The 26,533-nt window shown below is 33.9% G+C and overlaps 1 protein-coding gene across 3 annotated transcripts in view; it reads left to right on the top strand.

The window, feature by feature from the left end:
* VPS13A (vacuolar protein sorting 13 homolog A) overlaps positions 1-26,533 on the top strand; it is a 237,088-nt gene that overhangs the window by 64,796 nt on the left and 145,759 nt on the right. For all 3 annotated transcript variants that reach the window (XR_010944991.1, XM_067744120.1, XM_067744119.1), the window contains exons 18-24: positions 691-880; positions 967-1,081; positions 5,429-5,565; positions 7,366-7,498; positions 9,956-10,073; positions 24,513-24,651; positions 25,230-25,311. Coding sequence is in view for 2 of the 3 variants with exons in the window: in XM_067744120.1 (XP_067600221.1) it covers positions 691-880; positions 967-1,081; positions 5,429-5,565; positions 7,366-7,498; positions 9,956-10,073; positions 24,513-24,651; positions 25,230-25,311 (914 nt within the window). In the remaining variant the exon portion in view is untranslated. The remainder of the gene's footprint in view (positions 1-690; positions 881-966; positions 1,082-5,428; positions 5,566-7,365; positions 7,499-9,955; positions 10,074-24,512; positions 24,652-25,229; positions 25,312-26,533) is intronic.

Here is a 26,533-nt window from a genome sequence, read left to right as displayed (position 1 = left end):
CAGCAGTTTGCCCTATGTACTCCCCTCTCTTACATATTGAAGAAGAGCTGTTGATTTTTTGGTTTGTTCAGCCTTTTACTTATTGTTAATATGGAGTGGTGACTTCAGACTCCTTTCATAGGGAACCAGAAACCCCTGACCCTTCAAAAGCTTCTTAATCTGGAAATCAACATGTGAATAGAGTTCTTTGTGAATTAATCTATGTCAGTTTAGAGCTAATAGTTGTGTATTTTCTTCGGTGTGCATGGAATGGAGTAGCAAGAAATGCAAAGTGAAATTTTTTTAAAAAATAAATTTATTTTAATTTTTGGCTATGTTGGGTCTTTGTTGCTACGTGCGGGCTTCCTTTAGTTGCAGGAAGTGGGGGCTGCTCTTCGTTGCAGTGTGCGGGCTTCTCGTTGGCAGTGGCTTCTTGTGTTGCGGAGCAGGGGCTCTAGGCGCACGGGCTTCAGTAGTCGTGGCTCGCAGGCTCAGTAGTTGTGGCTTGTGGGCTCAGTAGCTCTGTGGCATGTGGGATCTTCCTGGACCAGGGCTCAAACCCATGTCCGCTGCCTTGGCAGGTGGATTCTTAACCACTGCGCTACCAGGGAAGCCCTAAAGTGCAATTGTTTTTATTTTATTATTTTTAATTTGAAAAATACTTTAAAATTGTACTGATTGCTAATTTCTGTCCTATCTTTTTTCATGCAGATTCGAAACCAAAATAGGTTCATTTCATATTACTGGCTTACCAGATAATTCAACAAAACCCCGCCTCCTGTCTTCATTGGATGATGCTGCATCACTCTTGCGAATTATATTTGAGATAAATCCATTAGATGAAACTGTTGCTCAAAGGTGTATCATAGAAGCTGAACCTTTAGAAATGCTATATGATGCAGTAAGCATTTTTGTAATTCCTAAGTTTTAATATATTTCAATTTGCCTTGAGTTTGTGCCTCATGTTAATGATGCTTATTTTAACAGAGAACAGTAAATAGTATAGTGGAATTCTTCAGACCTCCAAAAGATGTAAATCTAGCACAGCTGACTTCAGTGACTTTGACAAAACTTGAAGAATTTCGTGATAAGACAGCAGCAGGTAAATGCCAGTATTAATGTTGGTGAATTAAGTACTTATCCTATACTAAACTTTCAGTCATGTTATGCTGATTTTGGTAAAGTATTTTTTGAGTTTATATTTCTAGACTAGATACAGTTTTAGTTGAAGCTAATTTGGTACCTTTATATTTAAATTTAGATATAATGATAATCATTTCTTACACTTAGAAAGGTCTAACCTATGTACCACATTCAAGTTAATTGCAAAATTTTTTTAGGATTTTTGAAATTCTGTTTATGACAGAAACTGGCCTGTCATTTTCCTTTCTTGTAATGACTTGCAGATTTTAGTATATTGGCCTCAGAAAATAAAAGTTCCATCCTTTCTCCTTTGGAGAATTTGTGTAAGATTGGTTTGTTCAGCCAATTGGTTTGTTGGGTCTCATTTCTTCTTTCAGTGTTTGGCATAATTTGGGTTTGGAGATTTCTTTGGGGGAGATTTTAAATTAGAGATTCCATTTTCAAAATATAGTGGACTATAGAGATGATCTCTGTGGTTTTTAATGCTTTGTAGTTCGTTGAGACTTGCTTTCTGGCTCAATATATGGTAATTTAAAAAATATTCCATATATGTTTGAAAAGCATATCTTTTTAATATCTATACATATCCTTTAAGTCACATTTGTTTATCATGTACTTCAAATCTTTTGTATCCTTACTGGATTTTTTTCCTTCTTGTTTCACCATATTCTAACAGTTATTTAGAGAAATATATGAAGAACACCAAACTTTCCATTTGGATTTGTCTATTTCATGTAGATCTTTGATTTTCTTCCTTATAAAGTTTGGTGCTATATTAGTTACATGCAGAGATATTTTTTCCCCAATGAACCAGATCTTTTATCTGGATGAAGTTGTCAATATTTTTAGTAATGCTTTAATTTTTTAATATTTTTTCCTTTTTTGTTCTGATATTAGTATGGATATTCTAGGTTTCTTTTGGTTATAATTTGCCTGCTGTATTTTTTTTATTCTTTTACTTACTTTTTCCCTCTATCTTTATTTTTAGATGTGTCATGTCAACAACATATAGTGGGATGTTTTTCAAGCTGTGATACTGACAGTCATATTTCTTGACCTTTCTTTCCTGCCTTTGGATAAATTCTAGCATTACTTCCTCCACTCCCACCCTTGTACCATTTGAAACTTAAATATTCTCTTTCTCTTTTTACTGTAGTAATTAAAACACAAATTTTTGTTGAGATAAAATGTAATGAAACATTTTACCTTCTCCCAGTCATTGCAAGGAACACTTTAGAACACTTGAACTCCTTTCACCATCCTCATTACTTACATGCTATTGTTATTTTTTTCTTGTTTTAACTTCATAGAACAATTTTTGTTTGTAGAGTCAATGCATTGGTTTATAATTACCTATATATCAACTACTTTCTTTGCTCTTCATTCCTATTTGAACTTAACACCCTTTATCTGGAATTATTTCCTTTCTTTCGGTAGTTCATTTATACATTGTTTTCTTTATTGAGAGTCTGCTGATGGCAAACTTTTTTGTTTGTTGTATCGTTTGGTTTTGGTCTGAAGGTAATTGTCCTCAGTTTTGAAGGATATTTTTTTACTGGATATGTAATTCAGAGTTGATGATTATATTGTTCTTAGCACACTGAAGTGACCATTCTACTGTCTTTTGGCTCCTGTTACTGATGTTGAAAATTCAGGTGTTAGTGTGTTTGCTGCTTCTTTGTAGATTATCCTTTTTCTTTTACATTTAAGATGTTTTTATCTTTTATATTCTATAGGTTCAGTATGATGTATCCAACTGTGGACCAATCTGAGGATTGGTAGATTTAATTATTTCTAGAAAATCCATCTGGAAAATTTCTAGCCATTAACTCTTCAGATTTTTTTTCTCTTGATTCTCTTCTTCTGGAACTCTGGCTAAATATATTTTAGCTTTTTTTACTCTGTCATTCTTAACTTATATATTTTGTTTTCTTTCCATCTGTTTTTCCTGTGTTGCATGCTGGGTAATTTCCTTTAATTTATCTTCTGATTTTTACTGAATCCCTCTTCAGCTGTCTAATGTGCTTAATAATCTTCCCATTGTGTTTAATTTCAATGATTATATTTTCATTTTAGGAATTCTGCTTTTTTATATTTAAAATCTGATTTTTTATTCTTTATAGTTCTCTTTCCCATGGATATATTCAAACTTGTCTTTTATTTCTTCAAACATTATAAGCACAGTTGACCCTTGAATAATGCGAGAGTTAATCTGTATAATCTGCAGTGGGCCGTCTGTATCTGTAGTTCTTCCACATCCCCGCATTCAACCAACCAGACACCATGTAGTAATGTAAATATTTACTTTTGAAAAATATTCTTGTGTAAGTGGACTCACCTGTGTTGTTCAAGGGTCAACTGTATAGTTATTTTATACTGTCTCACCAGATAATTATCTCTTCAGTTCCATTATGTTAAGACTCTTGTGTTTTTATTTCTCCTCTCTTTTATTTCTGCTGTTTCTTATATTCATGTTAACCTTTGTCTTTTTGTTGAGTTTTGATTGTGAGCTGCTCATTTTTATTGGAAAATTATTTGGGAGAATTCCCTGAAGTCTAGGATAAATGGACTTTCATTCAGGGAAGAATTTCATTTTTTCCTGCCAGGTATCTCGAGCATGTTGGTGGGACCACTATCTAAAGTCATTACTTGAGATATTTTGGAATGACAAAAGTTGTGCTACATATCCACTTGAGGACTGTATTGTGATTATGATTCACAGGGAGACTACCCCTTTTTCCCAGTTTTTCTCAGAGACATTCTTTGCATTCTATGCGTAGGTTTTAGGGACAGGGAGGTTTAACTTCTGGATTACTCTTACTTTGAGTATGTACCTTTTAGATCCCAGATTTATGAAAAGAACTCCTGCTAGACTCCTCATTTTTTTTTTTTTTTTTTTTTTTGCGGTACGCGGGCCTCTCACTGCTGTGGCCTCTCCCGTTGCGGAGCACAGGCTCTGGATGCGCAGGCTTAGCGGCCATGGCTCACGGGCCCAGCCGCTCCGCGGCATGTGGGATCTTCCCGGACCCACGGGAAGATCCCACATGCACGCACGATCCCACACGGGCACGAACCCGTGTCCCCTACATCGGCAGGCGGACTCTCAACCACTGCGCCACCAGGGAAGCCCTAGACTCCTCATTTTTGTCATCTGTTCTTTTTCTTTTTTATTTATTTATTTATATTTATTTTTATTTTTGGCTGTGTTGGGTCTTCGTTTCTGTGTGTGGGCTTTCTCTAGTTGCGGCGAGCAGGGGCCACTCTTCATCGCGGTGCGCAGGCCTCTCACTGTCACGGCCTCTCTTGTTGCAGAGCACAAGCTCCAGACACACAGGCTCAGTAGTTGTGGCTCACGGACCTAATTGCTCCGTGGCATGTGGGATCTTCCCAGACCAGGGCTCGAACCCGTGTCCCCTGCATTGGCAGGCAGATTCTCAACCACTGCGCCACCAGGGAAACCCTGTCATCTGTTCTTTATACTCTGTGAGGCTATGGAAAGGAGTTCCAGAGTTTACCAAGTGCAGAAAATGGTCTCAGGATAAAATTTTTATGGCTCCCATTTAAATCTTTTAGGTTTTCTCTTTCAATCTGATTTTTGGCTTCATAGATCCTTACTTTCTTGCCTCCTTTTAGTGTTTTTAGTAGGTTTCGTTGTTGCTGTTTGTTTGTTTTGCTTTATATCCAACCATTTTTGTTGCTTTTAGTGGAAGAGTAGGTTTGCCTACCTATTTATTCATGTTACCAAGATTTAGAAGTCTAGTTAAATGTTTTAGTATAAGTTCAAGACTTCATCTTAGTTGAAATTCACTTTGGTAGATTCATCCATTTTCATAGAAAGTTCTGGTTGCTTTTTCTGGTTTACATACAGTTTTATTGAAGATGATTTAATAATCCAGGATTTTCATTGTCTCAGAGTAATATAAAGATCAAGTATCATTGTTCAGTATGGTAGAAGTAGCTGTATTAAGTTCACGAATTGGGAAGAATTATATAGATTCTAATATTTCATGTAACTTAATTTTTTTAGATGTGTATCTCCCCAGTTTTCCCAAATTGGGTTTATGGGTCAAAAACTTCTTTTTGAAGAAGTATTCCAGTTTTGTACTCAGTTATATTTAATGAGTATACACATTGACTAACAAATATCTTACTTTATATTGAAAATATTTTGCTCAAGTTTATTTTAAAATTAATACTAATTTCACATTATTTTAAGGTTGTGGTACCAATTCATGTGTTTAATGATTCTCTATTTCTTGAGTAATTTGTGAAAACAATTCATTTTAAAGATTTAACTTTTATGCAGGTCTGCTGTATATTATTGAAACACAGAAAGTTCTTGATCTCAAAATTAATTTGAAGGCTTCATATATTATTATCCCACAAGATGGAATTTTTAACCCTACATCAAATCTGCTTCTTTTGGATCTTGGTCATCTAAAGGTATATACTACTAATAATTATTTTATAATATGACACTTATGGTGTTTCTTTGTTTAAGATGTATTTTGGTTTTTAGAGGTTTGATTTGGTATATTAATTTCTAGCTTAATAGCAGAAACTAGGATTTGAGGAATCTTCCCTTCTGGCAAGTAAAGTGAAGTTTCATTTAATTAGATAGTTTCCCTACATTTCTAATAGGAAAATGACCAATTGAATGCTGAAGGTCAGGGGTGAACCTAAGAATTATATTTATAAAATTTGAGAGTAATGCTTGAGGAGTTTATTTCCTTTTCAATTTAAATTTATTACTTGGTCAATTAAAGTGTGTAGAGTGGAAGGGAGTTCTGGAAGTAATCAAATATATATTCATCCTTCTGAAATTTTTTGTGTATATACTTTAGATATTGGCATTTTAATATTTCTATTAAAGAATCCTAAAATTGAGAGATGGTCTTCTTGCATTTTGCTTCTTATTCAATTATGTATGATTTTTCCCCTCAGTTTTGAGTAGAGAATACTTTTTTTCCGGTGTTTCTAGATCTATGCTGTTCAGTATGGTAACCCACTGGCCACATGTATTTGTTTAAGTTGATTAAAATTTTTAAAAATTCAGTTCCTTAGTTACATTAGCCACATTCAAGTGTTTAATAGTCACAGATGGCTAGTGGCTACTGTATTAGAACAGATGGAGAACAATTCCATCATCATAGAAAGTTCTGTTTGACAGCAGTACTCCAGATCATGAAATGTAGAGGAATAACTTTAACAATTTAAAGACCCAGAAGGGATGGATAATATTGGAATGCTCTTTCTGGCTACCTAACAAATTCGTGCCTTTCCTTAATATTGACATTCTCCTCTATTCTATATGTATATATATATTTTACTCTTCAGTTAGTAATTATGTAACACTGCTGGATTTACATTTATAATAAAATTTTATACAGATAATTATTCATATTTGAACTTAGTTATGGAATTGGTTTATGGGCAGTACGGTATAGTGGAAACAGCCAGTGGAAAGGTATAGTGGTCAGAAGGGTATCTCTCTAGTTTTATGACCTGAAGCAATTTGCTTAACCTTTTGCCTAAAATTTATTACCTTTCAAACAGATAATCAATTTTGACTGTCTACTTCACATGAACTATGTAAAATAAAGGGGAAATGTTAAAATAAAAAATATGTATACACGTACATGTATGTGTGTGTGTATACATATATATATATATATAAATATGAATTAATAAGATCTTTATATACTACTGTGAAGTGATCTCCAGGATACCTGAGTGAAAACAGTAGTATGCATAGTATACCAAGCAAGGGGAAGTACAACTATAACTTGCTTGAGGTTGCATAAATGGCAGAGCTGGAACTAAAATTCAGGTACACTGATATTTAATTGTGGACTCTCACGTCTTCTTATAAAGTTATCTAAATATCTGTCATCGTGCCATGGAAACATTTTGTAAGTTATATTTTTCTCTTAATTTTGTTTTTAATAAAAAGGCTTCTTAGCAGATTAAAAAAATTTTTAGATCTATTATTTACCAGGACTGGCTTTGTTCCCCTTTTTTAATATAAATGATTGGAAAATATAACTTAATATGTAAAACTTTACTTTATACCTGGCCTTCTCATTATATATGTCATGGATGAAGACATTTCTAATAGTTTTATAATGTATGTCAGCTTGTGAGTTTATCTCCTCCTGTTAAATTTTTATATTATAGTCTGAAAGATAAAAAACTTTATATTTTCATTTTGAAGTAATTTAAACTATTAAAATTATCTTCAAGGTGACAAGTAAAATTCGTTCAGAATTACCAGATTTAAAACAAGGTGGGGCGAAACTTGAAGAGATAATGCATAGAGCTTATGACTCCTTTGATATTCAGCTTACAAGCATACAGCTGCTTTATAGCAGAGTTGGTAAGTATACAGTGCATTATTTGTTGATTCATTTTGCTGAAGTGATTAATTAGGTTTTTAGACAGTTTCTCTGAAGACTTTCATCCTAAATATGTTAGAACTTTTATATTTTTGAATTAGAAGTGATAGTAGATATTTCCTAGGAGCAATATCTCAAGTAGGTGTGATTTTATCCCTCAAGAGACATTGTCAATGTCTAGAGACATTTTTTGTTGTCACGAGTGGGGAGTTGGGGCACTACTAGCATCTAGTGAGTGGAGGTCAGGGATGCTACTAAACCTCAAACAATATGGGCGAAAGCCACCCCACAACAGACTTGGCCCAAATATCAGTAATGCTGAGATTGAGAAATCCTGATCTATACCAGTAAAGGTTGGAAAGCACTGGCACATATTTAAAGTGATATTTGTATTACACAATGGGATAACCAGAAGAGGCTGCTCAAGGCCAGAGGCAGCTGGCTTAGGGGCTCTGATAGCCCAGGCTGTAAACAGTTACACAAAGACTGCAGAAGGTCGCTATGGTAGGAATACCTTTACCCTATTCACTTTGGTGTACAAATAGGCGTCTCTGATCTGGATCTAGTTTTTTAGTTGAAGTGACCAAAGCCAGAAATTCACTTGTCAGGATCCATTAAAATAGATAGAGAGCCCAGACTAGTTGAGCCCTCTTTCCACTGTCATATTGCTTCTGAATCTCCAGGGTGTTAGTGAACATTGAGATGTGTATATGGTGAAATTTTAATTATCTGAGCTAACTAATAGAAGGAGGAGCAATGAGATCCTAAAGTTACGATTATTAAAAATGTTAGTGTATATAGGACTGGAACATTTGATTTTTTTCTTTAACTGTACTTGCTTTAAGAGTAATGAACTTGGTTTTTATTTTTATCATATTTCAGTTGGTGTAAAAGGAGCCCAGAAGTATAGTGGATGGCAAATGCAAATTGTTTATAGAAAAATCCATAAATTTATTTTCAAGGAATACATTACTATATTTTGGTGTGTTTGATACATTTTGGTAACTGGTTTTCAAAGTCCATGAGCCATACTTAATAGTTAAGATATTGAGATGCTTTGTAAAAAATTGTTTTCAATATTTCATTATTATTATCTGAAAATTATTGGAATTCCTTGGAGTTGTTTTTGATAAGCATTAACTATTCTTAAATAATTAAATCTTTTGGGGGGCAGGGTTTTTTTGACATTGGGGTTACTTTATGTAATTGTCATAGACTTCCCTGATAAATACTGAAACACATGCTTCTAAATATCTTATTTTTTATCTGTAAATTGAGAAGTGAAGGAAATATTTGATTTATCTCGGTACTGTTGGAATTTTAAAAATTGTAATAAAGTCCATTTTACTACCTGTCTTCAGGAGTCTAAGCTTTCATTTGCTTGGTTTTCCTTGACTGAAGATTTAACTGACTTATGGTATTATTAGGTTCAAATGGAATAATGTACATGAAACTGCTTTGTATTATATGGATCCCATTAATCTTGTTATAAATTTTAAAAGTTATTTCTTTGTAATGTAGACGCGTCTTTTAGAAAATCTGGACAATACAGAAAAACAAAAGCATCATTCTTTATCCTACTGCTCACACATAAGCGTTGTTGATATTTCAGTGGATATCCTTTTGGTGTTTTTTTCAACGTGTGTGCCTATGAATGTATGGGATGTATTTTGTGTGGTGTTTGGGAGTGTTTGTGAATGCGTTTTTAACATGATTTACATAGTTTTATATGCTGACCTCCCTTTCATTTACCAGTAATATTTTGGGCACTTAAATTCATGATTTTTACTGGCCATCTAAAGTTCTAAGGCTATGCTGTCAGTTATTTAGCCATTCCTTTACTGAACATTTAGGCTTGTGACACTGCAGTGAATGTTGCCAGAGGGTTGCATGTTGGCAGACCTGGGTGACAATTTCAGCCTTATCACTCACTAGCTTTTTGACCATAAGCAAGCTGTAAATTCCTCTCAGTCTCATTTTTCTAAAATGGGATGTTATACATCATTGTGAGAATTAAATGAAAATTTAAACATTGCCTAGAACAGTGTCAGTTATAAATCTTAAATGTAACTTTTATTAGTTAATACTGAAGAACTGCACTTTTCCCTACCTTTTTCATTATTGCATTAGAGCCATGTTTTTTGAGTAATGTATGGTTGGCATAGTGATTGCCAAGGATGCACAGTAGATTTGATTGAAGCTATGTTGTTGTTAACATTTTAATAAGCATTTTTCCTATTAAAACATAGAGTTTGAAAGGGAAAAGAATTTACCTGCTAAGTATGTGTACCTGGGAATATGGCATTAAGATTATCTAGATGTAGGAAGATTTCCTCATACCATGCACTGTATGACTATGAAGTATTAATGGTAATGTTAGGTTTAGTATGTTTTTCAAATTACACATGTGTTAAACACGTACTGTTTTCTGTAATTAGGTGATAATTGGAAAGAAGCACGAAAACTCAGTGTATCCACACAACATATCTTGGTACCTATGCACTTCAATGTGGAACTCTCTAAGGCCATGGTTTTCATGGATATAAGGATGCCCAAGTATGTATTACCTGTTTCATGTGATTGTAGATTTTCTTAGTAGTTATATAGCTAAGAAATGCCATGTTTCATTGATTTTTTTGTAGTAAAATATATATAACAAAATTTACCATTTTTAAGTGTATCATTCAGTGGCATTAAGTACATTCACATTTTTGTCCAACCACTCCACCATATCAGCTTCACAGACTGGAATTCTACCCATTGTTAAACAATAATACCCCACTCTGTCCTCCCCCAAGTCCATGGCAGTCATCATTCTGTGTTATGTCTCTATGAATTTGACTAGTCTAGGTACCTCATGTAAGTGGAATTGTACAATATTTCTCCTTTTCTGCCTGGTTTATTTCACATAGCATAAGGTCTTCATGTTGACCCATGTTGTAGTGTATGTCAGAATTTCATTTTTTTAAGGCCTAATTCCATTGCATGTATATATCATATATTATCCATTCATGGGTTAATGGACATTTGACTGTTGTAATAATGCTGCTGTGAACATCAGTATACAGATATCTATTGGAGTCCCTGCTTTAAATCTTGGGGGGTATATATCCAGAAGTGGAATTGCTGGATTATTCTATTTTTAATTTTTTGAGGAACTGTTCTGCTGTTTTCCATAGCAGTTGCACCATTTTATATTCCCATCAGCAATTCACAGGGGTTCTAAATTCTCTTACCTCTTCACCAACACTTGTTATTTTCTCCCTTTCAAAAAAATGATAGCCATCCTAACAGGTGTGAAGTAGTATTTAATTATAGTTTTGAATTGCATTTTCTAATGATTAGTGATGTTGAGCATATTTTCATGTTCTTATTGGCAATCTATATATTTCTTTAGAGAAATGTCTGTTCAGGTCCTTTGCCCACCTTTTAATTAGGTTGTTTGTGTTGTTAAGTTGGAGGTTTGGTTTTTTTAAAATATTTTCCTGGATATTAACTTCTTACCAGATAAAATGATTTGCAAATATTTTCTTTCTTCTTGTGGATTGTCTTATTTATCACTCTTTTGATAGCGTCCTTTGATGCACAAAAGCTATGAATTGTGATTAAGTTTAATTTATCTTTGTTGCCTGTGCTTTTGTTGTCATATCTAAGAAATTATCACCAAATCCAGTGTTTTTCCTGTATATTTTTTTCCAAAGAGTTTTATACTTTTAATGCTTAGGAAACCTTTTTGAGTTAATTTTTGGATGTGGTGTAAGGTAAGGATCCAGCTTTATTCTTTTGCATGTGGATGTGTAGTTTTTTTTCAGCACCATTTGTTAAAAAGACTGGCCTTTCCCTATTGAATAGTCTTGACACCCTTGTTGAAAATCATTTGACCATATATGTGATGGTTTATTTCTGGGCTTTCTGTTCTGTTCCCTTGGTCTCTGTGTCTGTCTTCATGCCAGTACTACACTGTTTTGATTCCTGTAGCTTTGTAGTAACTTTTGAAATCAGGAGGCATGAGTCATCCAACATTAATCTTTTTCTATATTGATTGGGTGATTTGGGGTCCTTTGAGATTCCTTTTGAACTTTAAGATGGATATTTCTATTTTTAACAACAGGTATCATTGAGATTTTGATATGGATTGCATTGAATTTGCAAATGTTTTCAGTAGTGACATCTTAACATCAGGTCTCCCAATACATGAATACAAGATGTCTTTCCATTTACCTGTGTCTTTTTAAATTTCTTTCAGCATTATTTTGTAGTTTTCAGTGTATGTCTTTTTCTTCATTGGTTAAGTTTATTCTTTTTGATACTATTATAAATGGAATTGTTTTCTTAATTTATTTGTTGGTTAATAGAAACTCAATTGATTTTTCCAAGTTGATTTTGTATCCTGAAACTTGGATGAATTTGTTTATTAGTTCTAACATTTTTTTGTGTGTGTGGAATTGTTACAGTTTTCTACATATACGACCACTTCATGTTAGAACAGAGGCAGTTTTACTTCATCCTTTCCAATTTGGATACCTTTTTTTTTCTCTTTGTTGCCTAATTACTCTGGCTAGAATTTCCAATATTATGTTGAATACAAGTAATTTAAGTGGGCATCCTTTATTTTGATCATAGAGTAAAAGCTTCTAGTCTTTTGCATTGAGTGTGCTGTGTGGTTTCTTCATATATGACCTTTATTATTTTGAGGTAGTTTCCTTCTATTTCTAGTTTTTGAGTATTTTTATTATGGAAACGTGTTGCATTTTCCAAATGCTTTTTCTTCATCAGTTGAGATGATCATGTGTTATTTTGTCCCTTCATTTTGTTAATGTGGTGTATTACACTGATTTGTTTTCGTATGTTGAACCATTCTTCTGTTCCAGGGTTAAATCCTGGGTGATGGGTGATGGTGTATAATCTTTTTAACATGCTGTTGAATTTTGTTTGCTCGTGTTTTTTTTGGAGATTTTTGCATCAGTGTTTGTAAGGGATATTGGTCTGTAGTTTTCTTTTCTTGTATTATCTTTGTCTGGTTTTGGTATCAGAGTAATGCTGTCCTTAAAATGAGTTAGGAAGTATTCCTTTCTTTTTAGTTTCCAGGAAGAGTTTGAGAAAAATTTGTGTTAATTCTTTAACTGTTTGGTAGAACTCACTCGTGAAATGTTGTGAGATTTTTGATTACTGATTCACTCTCCATATTAGTTATAGGTCTATCTAGATTTTCTGTTCCTTCAAAATTCAGTGTTGATAGATGTGTGTTTCTAGGAATTTGTCCACTTTATTTAGGTTATATAATTTGTTGGCATAAAATCCTTCCTTTTTCTGTAGGATTGATAGTGATATCCACACTATCATTTCTGATTTTAGTTGAGTCTTTTCTGTCTTTATCTCCATCTACCTAAAGGTTCTTTAGTTTTGTTCATCTTTTTGAAGAACAAACTCTTTTGTTGATTTTTTTCAATTATTTTTCAATTCTCTATTTTCTCTCTCTCTGCTCTAATCTGTATTTCCTTACTTCTGCTAACTTTTGGTTTAGTTTGCTCCTTTTTAGTTCTTTAAGACATGAAGTTAGGTTGCTGATTTGAGATCTTTCTTTTTCAATATAAGTGTTTATAGCTATAAATTTCCCTCAGCACGGTTTTTGCTGTATGCTATAAATTTTGGTATGTTGTGTTTTCATTTTCACTTGTCTCAAGATATTTTTTTATTTCCGTGGCGATTTCTTCTTTGACTCATTAACAGTAAATGTGTTAATTTCTACATATTTGTAATTTTACATTTTTCATTCTGCTGTTGATTTCCAGTTTCATTCCATTGTGATTAGAAAGGATGCTTTTTATTCAATCTTTAAAAAATTTTTGACTCTTGCTTTATGACCTAAAATTCGGTCTATCCTGGAGAATATTCTATGTGCATGTATGAAAAAATGTGTATTCTGCTGTTGATGGAGGAGTGTTTTGTTTATGTTTGTTGACAGTGTTGTTCTAGTCCTCTGTTTCCTTATTCTTTTTTCTGGTTGTTCTATCAGTTATTGAAAGTGGGGTATTGAAGTCTCATGTTATTGTAGAGCTATTTCTTCCCTCAACTCTGTCAATATTTCATATATTTTTGAGCTCTGTTGTTTGGTGCATATATGTTTCTAATTGTTATATCTTCTTGATGAAGTGACTTTTTATTAAATAATGTCTTTTGTCTCTTGTAACAGGTTTTGACCTACAGTCTGGTTTGACTGATACTATAGCCATTCCTGCTTTCTTTCGGATATTATTTGCATAGAATATCTTTCACTTTCAAACTATTTGTGTCCTTAGATCTAAAGTCAGTCTCTTGCAGACATATAGTTTGATCGTTTTTTTTTTAATTCATTCTGTCAATTTATATCTTTGTGAAGTTTAAACCATTATGTTTAAAATAAATACTGATGGGGAACAAATTAATTTTGTCATTTTGTTATTTACTTTCTGTATGTCTTATAGCTTTTTGTCCCTTTTTTCCTCTGTTATGGCCTTCGTTTGTGTTTAGTTGATTTTTTGTTCTGACATGTTTTATTGCCCTTCTCTTTTCCACATATGCACGTTCTATAGATATTTTCTTTTTAGTTATCATGGAAATTACCTATAACATTGTAAAGTTGACAATTTTTTAAAAATTGACACCAACTTAACTTTAATTGCATACAAAAACTCTACTATTTACTGCTCCACCCCCTCCATTTTATGTCATTGATGTCACAAGTTATATCTTTATTATATATTGTACCCATTAGCACAGATTTATATTTTCTAAATCCTGTAGAAAATAAAAGGTGAAGTTAAAATAAAAAATCACAATACTTGATTTTATATTTATGGTGTGTTTGCTTTTACCGAGATCTTTATATTTTATTGTTAGCTGACTGATGCTTTGAGCCCAGTGTCCTAAATATAGAAGTCTGTTAAATTAGACTGGACTAGTTAGCTGATTTAGTCCTATAGTTTAAGACCGTAGCTAGCCCTTTCACCTTTTCTTTCCACCAGTAATTTTTGTCTCCCTTGCAAGCATTCAAACCTCAGCCACAGATCCATTTTAAAATTTAAAGAAAGACACATCTAACAACTACCAAACAATCTAAGTGAAATTGTTACTAGAGAGGCAAGAAGAGAATGCTCATGTAGCAGTGCTCAAGGTTTTGTGGCTCAAGTATGGATGGAAGGGATAGTAGGAAGTAGTGATAGCCTGGTCTTTTTCCCATATGCTATGTTGCAGACCCGGTTCATACTACTTACTGTTGTCACCATGTGAAAGAAAGAGACCTAAGAGAAACCTACACGCCTTCTTTTTTTTTTTTTTTTTTTTTTTGCCTTTCAAATTATAGGACTCAATTCTCTAGAAAACATTGTGCAGTTTACTCTCATTCTCTTAGACTTCCTTATTCAAGAGTATCAAACTGGGACTCTGAGTGTCTTAAAGCAGAGGAATGCCAGGAATTTGGTTTGAGAAAGAGAAGAGGAAAGAAAACCATTCTATACCTTTTGCTGTAGTTTACAATCAAGCATTAGGTATAGGTTAATTTTAGACACGCTTAGGTTCTTTGGCTTCCTTCCCAAATGTCCTCCTGCCTATTTACTGTTGTCTGATATTTCTTTTAAAGTTTGTCAGTATGTGAGAAAGGACAAAGATGTATGTAATTTCCTGTTGCAAACATGTTTACGAATAGATTTTTTTTCAGCATTTTATACTTAAATATGCTAAAATCTAGGATGTTACAGGGTACCAAAAAAAAGTGATATTACTCTGAGAGAAGAAATGGCTAACTTCCCTTGCTTTAGATTGCTCTGTTAATCTATGATTAGGGAGAATTTACGTCCAGTAATGTAGGGAATATGCATAGCCTAGCAGGAATTAAAACAGTTGGTTAAAATGTCTATATATAGACAGATAATGGAATGCAAGAGTATGAGAGATTAATCCAGTGTAACAGTCAGCAAACTTTTTTAAAGGGCTAGATATTAAATGTTTTAGGCTTGAAGTTGTATTGTCTGTCACAACTACTCAACTCTGCTATATTAGCATGAAAGCAGCTATAAACAGTACTTAGTAACTGGGCATAGCTGTATTCCAGTTAATACTTTATTTACAAAAATAAGCAGCAGGCTGGATTAATCCATGGCCATATTTTGCCAAACTCTGGTTCAGTGCGTTATACCCAGACGCAACGAATAAAGGCAGAAGACACCAGGAAAGCCTTCTGTACTAGTATTCTTATGATACTAAAATGGCTATAAGTTAGGACCAGAAAATTGTGCCGAAAACAATCACAAGCAGAAACTATAATGATTTAGAAAGATGAAATCTGAGAAGCATTTGATTTCAGTTTTGTAAGTTGTGAGCAGTATAAAGTGGATATGACATTATATAAAGTCCTGGAACTCTACAAGTATCAGGCAACTTCCTTTGAAGTTTGAGCTTAAAAAGTTTAAGGCAGATAAAAGGAAATCCTCTGTTATTTGGTAGGTATTATTTTGGCACCTGCCATACTCAGGTTGTTAAGCTGGCATATTTAAAGAAATTGAAAAGTTTAGGTACATTAATGAGACAGATCTATAATATGTACCTGTTAAATTAGGATGTATGGGATTAGTTACAAATACTTAGGTTACTGGAGGTAAAAGAAAGCTTATAATTTTCTCAAGTAATTCAGGTATATTTTTAGCATTGTGTGTGATTGAAAAAGTAAGTTAAAATGCAGGGATAAAAATGGTGAACGAAAACTTATTCTTTCTTTGATGTCAGTCTCTTAAAATCATTATTACTTTTTAAAGACTTTCTTCATATTGCAGCAGTTTTAGTGTCACAAAAAAGTTGATAGGAAGCTACAGGGATTGCCCATACACCCCCTGCATCCACCCATGCATAGCCTTCCCATTAACAACATCCCCCACCTAGTGGTACATTTGTTAGAATTGATAAACCGACATTTACACATCATAATTACCCAAAGTCTATAGTTTACATTATGGTTCACTCTTGGTGTTGTACCTTGAATGGGTTTGGACAAATGCATAATATGTAGCCATAATTGTGGTATCATATAGAGTTTATCATATAGAGTATTCTTACTGCCCTAGAAATCTTCTATTCATCCCTCCCCTGTCACACTCAAGCCCTAGCAAGCACTGATCTTTTTATTGTGTCCATAGTTTTCCCTTTTTCAGAATGTCATATAGTTGGAATTAGAGAAGAGAAAGCCTTTTCACATGGACATCTTTCACTTAGTAATATGCATTTAAGGTTCCTCCCTGTCATTTCATGACTTGAGAACTCATTTTTTTTTAGTGCTGAATAATATTCCATTATCTGATGTATCACAGTTTATCCATTACCTACTGCAGGACATCTTGGTTGCTTCCAAGTTTTGGTGATAAAATTGGAATATAAAATTTTTGTGGATAAACTTGATTCATATAAAATTCTGAGTAAAGCTGTTATAAACATGCATGTGCAGGTTTTTGTGGGGACATAACTTTAAATTCCTTTGGGTAAATATCAAGGAGCACAATTGCTGGGTCATATGGTGAGAGTATCTTTAGTTTTCTAAGAAACTTCCAGACTGTCTTCCAAAGGGCTATACCCTTTTGCATTTCAGACAGCAGTAATTGTGAGTTCCTGCTGCTCCACATCCTTGCCATTATTTGGTGGTGTCAGTATTCCTGATTTTGGTTATTATAGTAGGTGTGTAGTACTATCTCATTATTCTTATTTTGATTTGTATTTCTCTGATTATACATAATGTGGGACATCTTTGCTTATTTGCTATCTATGTATCTTATTTGGTGAGGTGTCTGTTAAGATCTTTGGTCCATTTTTCAACCAGATTGTCTTCTTATTATTCAGCTTTAAGTATTCTTTGAGAGCTCTACCCACCACCAGTACCTACCATCAGGAAACTTGCACAAGCCTCTTAGATAGCCTCATCCACCAGAGGGCAGACAGCAGAAGCAAGAAGAACTACAATCCTGCAGCCTGTGGAGCAAAAACCACATTCACAGAAGGATAGACAAAATGAAAAGTCAGAGGGCTATGTACCAGATGAAGGAACGAGATAAAACCCAGAAAAATAACTAAATGAAATGGAAATAGGCAACCTTCCAGAAAAAGAATTCAGAATAATGATAGTGAAGATGATCCAAGACCTCGGAAAAAGAACGGACGCAAAGGTCGAGAAGATGCAAGAAATGTTTAACAAAGACCTAGAAGAACTAAAGAACACTTAGAAGAATTAAAGAACAAACAAACAGACGAACAATACAATAACTGAAATGAAAAATACACTAGAAGAAATCAATAGCAGAATAACTGAGGCAGAAGAATGGATAAGTGACCTGGAAGACAAAATGGTGGAATTCACTGCCGTGGAACAGAATAAAGAAAAAAGAATGAAAAGAAATGAAGACAGCCTACAGCCTAAGAGACCTCTGGGACAACATTAAATGCAACAATTCGCATTATAGGGGTCCCAGAAGGAGAAGAAAGAAAGGACCTGAGAAAATATGAGAAGAGATTATAGTCAAAAACTTCCCTAACATGGGAAAGGAAATAGCCACCCAAGTCCAGGAAGCGCAGAGAGTCCCAGGCAGGATAAACCCAAGGAGAAAAATGCCGAGACACATAGTAATCAAATTGACAAAAATTAAAGACAAAGATAAATTATTGAAAGCAGCAAGGGAAAAACGAAAAATAACATACAAGGGAACTCCCATAAGGTTAACAGCTGATTTCTCAGCAGAAACTCTACAAGCCAGAAGGGAGTGGCGTGACATATTTAAAGTGATGAAAGGGAAGACCTACAACCAAGATTACTCTACCCGGCAAGGATCTCATTCAGATTCTACGGAGAAATCAAAAGCTTTACAGACAAACAAAAGCTAAGAGAATTCAGCACCACCGCACCAGCTCTACAACAAATGCTAAAGGAACTTCTCTAAGTGGGTAACACAAGAGAAGAAAAGGACTTACAATAACAAACCCATAACAATTAAGAAAATGGTAATAGGAACATACATAACGATAATTACCTTAAACGTGAATGGATTTAATGCTCCAAACAAAAGACACAGGTTTGCTGAAGGGATACAAAAACAAGACCCATATATATATGCTGGGGACACATAAAGACTGAAAGGGGATGGAAAAAGATATTCCATGCAAATGGAAATCAAAAGAAAGCTGGAGTAGCAGTACTCATATCGGATAAGATAGACTTTAAAATAAAGAATGTTACAAGAGACAAGGAAGGACACTACATAATGATGAAGGGATCAATCCAAGAAGAAGATATAATAATTATAAATATATATACACACAACACAGGAGCATCTCAATATATGAGGCAACTGCTAACAGCTATAAAAGAGGAAATAGACAGTAGCACAATAATAGTGGGGGACTTTAACACCTCAGTTACACCAATGGACAGATCATCCAAACAGAAAATTAATAAGGAAACACAAGCTTTAAATGACATAATAGACCAGATGGATTTAATTGATATTTATAGGACATTCCATCCAAAACCAGCAGATTACACTTTCTTCTCAAGTGTGCACGGAACATTCTCCAGGTTAGATCATATCTTGGGTCACAAATCAGCCTCAGTAAATTTAAGAAAATTGAAATCATATCAATTATCTTTTCTGACCACAACACTATGAGATTAGAAATAATTACAGGGAAAGAAACGTAAAAAACACAAACACATGGAGGCTAAAGAATATGTTACTAAACAACCAAGAGATCACTGAAGAAACCAAACAGGAAGTCAAGAAATACCTAGAGACAAATTACAATGAAAACACGACGATCCAAAACCTATGGGATGCAGCAAAAGGAGTTCTAACGGAAGTTTATAGCAATACAAGCCTACCTCAAGAAACAAGCAAAATCTCAAACAATCAAACCTTACACCTAAAGGAACCAGAGAAAGAAGAACAAACAAAACCCAAAGTTAACAGAAGTAAAGAAATCATAAAGATCAGAGCAGAAATAAATGAAATAGAAACAAAACAATTAGCAAAGATCAATAAAACTAAAAGCTGGTTCTTTGAGAAGATAAAACAACATTGATAAACAATTAGCCAGGCTCATCAAGACAAAGAAGGAGAGGACTCAAATCAATAAAATTAGAAATGAAAAAGGAGAAGTTACAACAGACACCGCAGAAATCCAAACCTTCCTAAGAGACTACTAAAAACAACTCAATGCCAATAAAATGGACAACCTGGAAGAAATGGACAAATTCTTAGAAAGGTATAACCTTCCAAGACTGAACCAGGAAGAAACAGAAAATATGAACAGACCAATCACAAGTAATGTAATTGAAACTGTGATTAAAAATCTTCCAAAAAACAAAAGCCCAGGACCAGATGGCTTCACAGGTGAATTCTATCAGCCATTTAGAGAAGAGCTAACACCCATCCTTCTCAAAGGCTTCCAAAAAATTGCAGAGGAAGGAACACTCCCAAACTCATTCTATTCTTTGAGGCCACCATCACCCTGATACCAAAAAGCAGACAAGATCCTAGAAAAAAAGAGAATTACAGACCAATATCACTGATGAATATAGATGCAAAAATCCTCAACAAAATACTAGCAAACAGAATCCAACAACACATTAAAAGGATCATACACCATCATCAAGTAGGATTTATCCCAGAGATGCAAGGATTCTTCATCATACGCAAATTAATCAATGTGATACACCATATTAACAAACGGAAGAATAAAAACCATATGATCATCTCAGTAGATGAAGAGAAAGCTTTTGACAAAATTCAACACCCATTTATGATAAAAACTCTTCAGAAAGTGGGCATAGAAGGAACCTACCTCAACATAATAAAGGCCGTACATGAGAAACCCACAGCAAACCTCATTCTCAATGGTGAAAAACTGAAAGCATTTACTCTGAGATCAGGAGCAAGACAAGGATGTCCACTCTCGCCACTATTATTCAACATAGTTTTGGAAGTCCTAGCCATGGCAATCAGAGAAGAAAAAGAAATAAAAGGAATACAAATTAGAAAAGAAGAAGTAAAACTATCACTGTTTGCAGATGACATGATACTATACATAGAGAATCCTAAAGATGCCACCAGAAAACTACTAGAGCTAATCAATTAATTTGGTAAAGTTGCAGTATACAACATTAATGCACAGAAATCTCTTGCATTCCTATACACTCATGATGAAAAATCTGAAAGAGAAATTAAGGAAACACTACCATTTACCATTGCAACAAAAAGAATAAAATACCTAGGAATAAACCTACCTAGGGAGAAAAAGGACCTGTATGCAGAAAACTATAAGACACTGATGAAAGAAATTAAAGATGATTCAAACAGTTGGAGAGATATACAATGTTCTTGGATTGGAAGACTCAATATTGTGAAAATGACCATACTACCCAAACCAATCTCCAGATTCAATGCAATCCCTATCAAATTAACAATGGCATTTTTTACAGAACTAGAACAAAAAATATTAAAATTTGTAATGGAGACACAAAAGACCCCGAATAGCCAAAGCAGTCTTGAGGGAAAAAAACGGAGCTGGAGGGATCAGACTCCCTGACTTCGGACTATACTACAAAGCTACGGTGATCAAGACACTATGGTACTGGCACTAAAACAGAAATATAGATCAATGGAACAGGATAGAAAGCCCAGAGATAAACCTACGCGCCTATGGCCACCTAATCTATGACAAGGGAGGCAAGGGTATACAGTGGAGAAAAGACAGTCTCTTCAATAAGTGGTGCTGGGAAAACTGGACAGGTACATGTAAAAGAATGAAATCAGAACACTCCCTAACACCATACACAAAAATAAACTCAAAATGGATTAAAGAGCTAAATGTAAGACTGGGCACTGTAAAACTCTTAGAGGAAAAATTAGGAAGAACACTCTTTGACATAAATCACAGCAAGATCTTTTTTGATCCACCTCCTAGAGTAATGGAAATAAAAACAAAAATAAACAAGTGGGACCTAATGAAACTTAAAAGCTTTTGCACAGCAAAGGAAACCAGAAAGAAGATGAAAAGACAACCCTCAGAATGGGAGAAAGTATTTGCAAATGAGTCATCAGACAAAGGATTAATCTCCAAAATATATAAACAGCTCATGCAGCTCAATAAAAAAGAAACAACCCAATCCATAAATGGGCAGAAGACCTAAATAGACATTTCTCCAAAGAAGACATACAGATGGCCAAGAAGCACATGAGAAGTTGCTCAACATCACTAATCATTAGAGAAATGAAAATCAAAACTGCAATGAGGTATCACCTCACACCAGTTAGGATGGCCATCATCAGAAAATCTACAAACAACAAATGCTGGACAGGGTGTGGAGAAAAGGGAACTGTCTTGCACTGTTGGTGGGAATGTAAATTGATACAGCCACTATGGAGGACAGTATGGAGGTTCCTTATAAAACTAAAAATCGAATTATCATATGACCCAGCAATCCCACTACTGGGCATATACCCAGAGAAAACCATAATTCAGAAAGATACATGCACCCCAGTGTTCATTGCAGCACTGTTTACAATAGCCAGGTCATGGAAGCAACCTAAATGCCCATCGACAGATGACTGGATAAAGAAGATGTGGTACATATATACGATGGAATATTACTCAGCCATTAAAAGGAACGAAATTGGGTCATTTGTAGAGACGTGGATGGATCTAGAGACTGTCATACAGAGTGAAGTAAGTCAGAAAGAGAAAAACAAATATCGTATATTAACGTATATATGGGGAACCTAGAAAAATGGTACAGGTGAACCGTTTTGCAGGGCAGAAGTAGAGACACAGATGTAGAGAACAAACGTATGGACACCAAAGGGGGAAAGTGGCGGGGGGTGGGGGTGGGATGAATTGGGAGATTGGGATTGACATGTATACACTGATGTGTATAAAATGGGTAACTAATAAGAACCTGCTATATAAGAAAATAAAAAAATTTTTTTGAACTTTTTGGATAATAGTCCTTTATGAGTTCTATCTTTTGCAAATATTTTCTCCCACTCTGTGGCTTGTCTTCTAAATCTCTTGGCATTGTCTTTTGTAGAGCAGAAGTTTTTAATTTTTTTGGCGCCGGCATGTGGGATCTTAGTTCCCCGAACAGGGATCAAACCTGTGCCCTCTGCAGTGGAAGTGTGGTGTCTTAACCACTGGACTGCCAGGGAAGTCCCAGAAGTTTATAATTTTAACCAAATCCAGCTTATCAATTATTTTTTTCATAAATTGTGCCTTTGTGTTGTATCTAAAAAGTGATCATCTAAAAAGTATCTAAAAAGGTCATCTAAGTTTTCTTTGATTTATCTTTTTGGAGTTTTATAGTATTGCATTTTAAATTTAGGTCTGTGATCCACTTTGTATTAGCTTTTGTGAAGGGTGTAAGGCCTGTCTGAATTAATTTTTGCATGTCGATATTCATTTATTCCAGCACCATTTGTTGAAGAGAATGTCTTTGCTCCATTATTTTGCCTTTGCTCCTTTGTCAGCGATTCAGTAGACTATATTTATGGAGGTCTGTATCTGCACTCTCTGTTCTGTTCCATTGTTCTCTTCCATTGATCTGTTTATCTATTCTTTTGCCAATAGCACAGCGTCTTGCTTACTGTAGCTTTACAGTAAGTCTTGAGTCAGGGAATATCAACCCTCCAACCTTGCTCTTCTTCAGTATTATGTTGGCTATTCTGGGTCTTCTGCCCCTCCATTTAAACTTTAGAATCAGTTTGTCAATATCCATTAAATAACTTGATGGGATTTTGATTGTGATTGCATGGAATCTATATAGATCAGTTTGGGATGAGCTGACATCTTGACAGATTGAATCTTCCTACCCTTAAATGTGGAATATTTCTTCATTTATTTAGTTCTTAATATATTATCAGAGTTTTACAGTTTTCCTCATACAGATCTTGTATTTATTTTGTTAGATTTATACCTAAGTATTACTTTCTTGGGGTGCTAATGTAAATGGTATTGTATTTTTAATTTTAGATTATACTTGTCCATTGTTGGTATATAAGAAAGTAATTCACTATTACATATTAACCTCATATCCTACAACTTTGCTGTATTGGCTTATTAGTTTCAGGAATTTTTTTCTGGATAATTTACATAGATGATCGTGTCGTCTGTGAACAAAGACAGTTTTATGTCTTCTTTATCAATCTGTATGCTTTTTGTTTTCTTTTCTTGGCTTACTGCATTTAAGGACTTCCAGTGTGATGTTGAAATGGAGTGGTGAGAGGGATATCTTTGTTTTGCACCTAATCTTAGTGGGAAAACATTGAGTTTCTCACTGTTAAGTATGATGTTAGTTGTAAGTTTTTCAAAGATATTCGTCATCAAGTTGAGGTAGTTCTTCTTTGTTCTAGTTTACTGTGAGTTCTTATGGTGAATGGGTATTGGATTTTGTTACATGCATCTACTTATATGATTTTGATTTTTCATTCAGACCTGATTTCTAAACCTGGTTTTAAATATATAATCTCTTGGACAAGTTATTTGTACCTGCCAACCTTAGTTTCCTGATAGGAACCATGTACATATGTACACATTTCTTTCTTATAAGAAACAGCGAGCAGAAATAGGTTGTCTCCCTCCTATTAGGTTGTGAGAATTATTTATGATAATGCATATCAAGTGTTTTCCTTAATGCCTGTCTGTAGTAAACACTTCATAAATAGTGATTGTCAATTGGCATTGGCAAAATAGCAGAGGGATAGTAAACATAATAATAATGGAAAATAAGCCTTTGAAAAATAATGACGTTAGTTCAGCTGATGAGATTGGTTAATAAGGTAAAATGATGGGAATTTGACTGTAGATTGTGAGATAATTTGTCCCATGGACTGTGTAGATAATATTTAGTACTTAAAATCACATTTTATTATTCTTAGATAATTTAAGATGAACAGTCATCTTTTTATAATGATTTCTGTCTTTTTGAAACAGATTCAAGATTTTTGGAAACTTACCACTGATTTCTTTACGAATCTCAGATAAAAAACTGCAAGGGATATTGGAATTGATTGAAAGCATCCCAAAACCCCCACCTGCAACTGAAGTAAATGTCCCTGTCAAACCATTTCAGGTAATGTATTTTCAAAATTAATGAAAGCACGAGTTAAAAAAGAAAATTCCACAAACAGTATTTGTAACAGCCACAGAAATTTTGGGTAAAACAATTCAATTCATTGTGAATAGACTTTTTAAATTACATACTGAAAGACAGAATGATGAAATAGTAAAAGGTGCAAATAGTAAACAAAAGAATGAAATAATAAGTCTACCTTTCTTCACTTTTCCAGTCCCTCTCCTCAATGGTTAACTACTGCTTCTCTAGTTTTTTGAAAATGTTTATAGCACATACTAATACACACACATAGAAACATGCATGTCTCTGTGTGTATACATATGATTATAACAGTTCTGATTAACTGATTATAACAGTTCTGCAATTTATATTTAGCCTTGAAATTGTAAAAGCACTTCTTTAAATCTACATTTTACAAATTAACTTTCTAATTCAGGCTGGATTTTTTTCCAGTTAATTCAGATTGAGGTGTGTGTGTGTGTGTGTGTGTGTGTGTGTGTGTGTTGTCAGAATTGTCTTAGAACGTATAATAAAAGTCTGTGTGCTAACTGACAGTGAATTAACTTTCCTTCCAGATTCAAAGATCCACTTCTTTGGGAACATCACAGATTTCACAGAAAAAGTTTTCTTCTTTGGAAATTCCATGTGTTGAAGATGGTAAAATGAAACTACTTTAGGAAATTTTCCTTGTTATAAATATATTATGAAAAAAATTTTGAGACCACATAAAAACTTCCAGGCAATAGCAGATATTTGCATATTATCCACAAAATTTCACTAAAATTCCTTTAAAACAGTGTAATTTGGATGTTCCTTAAAGTTGCTTTTGCAGTGGGATTTTTTTTGGTATATAAAAGTTGAACCCCATAATCACAGGGACCACTAGCAAATTAATCATCTTTATCCTTTGTGATCTAAGAGACCCCATGAAACTTTGTGTCTAATTTATAATGTGTTACTTAGCTTTTGGAGATCTTCATTATAGTAATTTTTTTTTTTTACACTTCCTTTTTTGTTATTAAAGGAAAAATCAAGCCTTAATACCTTCATTAACATATGAAAACTGGTAAATACTTTGTTATGAAATACATGCTTTTTTGGCTGCATTAGAAAGAAAAATAAATGTATTTTTCTATTTTTAAAACTTTAAAAATTGTAAATGTTAAACAACAGAAATTGCCATGTTGATCCTCAGTTTTCTAGAGAATGTTTTCCTTTCTGTGTAGTGACCAGGGTGGGTGGGGAGGGGGAGGAAATGTTGTTTGTGAGATCATCTACCCTAAAATTCAATTTTATGTTCTTAGGGATATACTTAGATGATTTTAGTTTCCTTTAAACCTTCTTTTAATGGTTTTACTAGATTTTGGGTCCATTTAAATAGCATGTTGTAGAAATTTACTATCATATATATATTCCTATATAGTCATACATATGTGAAGTAGTGCTTGATCTTAGTTTCTCCATTCAAATTTTAGGGCCTGCCTTCTACTTTTAATATTGCAGTGTTTGTAACTAAGTCCTGTTTACCTGTTTCCAGGTAGAGTGAGCATATTAGTGTGTTCCTTTCAGTATTCATCATGTATGTAATAATTGGCCTTGGCATTTGCTATGAAATTTTCTTTAGCAGTTTTTAGTATCTTGATTTTAAAGATGATGTTCATTAAGCTAAAGATTGTATTTTGTAATTTTCCATACATTTTGTTGTTAAGAATGTTATTTTTTCACATGTAATCTTTATATTCTTTTCTATTTATTTTTGACCTTACATTCAATTTTTTGAAATAGTGTTTTAGTGTTCATATTTATTTCAGAAAAATTATTAGAATGTTATTATTAAATCAGTCATTTTGATTATTGACTTAAATGTTCTATGGTATTT

The sequence above is a fragment of the Pseudorca crassidens genome, chromosome 7 (assembly GCF_039906515.1).
Source record: "Pseudorca crassidens isolate mPseCra1 chromosome 7, mPseCra1.hap1, whole genome shotgun sequence".
In the NCBI taxonomy this organism is placed as follows: domain Eukaryota; kingdom Metazoa; phylum Chordata; class Mammalia; order Artiodactyla; family Delphinidae; genus Pseudorca; species Pseudorca crassidens.
The sequence above is the reverse complement of the archived record's forward strand: the minus strand, read 5'-3'. Positions and strand labels throughout refer to the sequence as shown.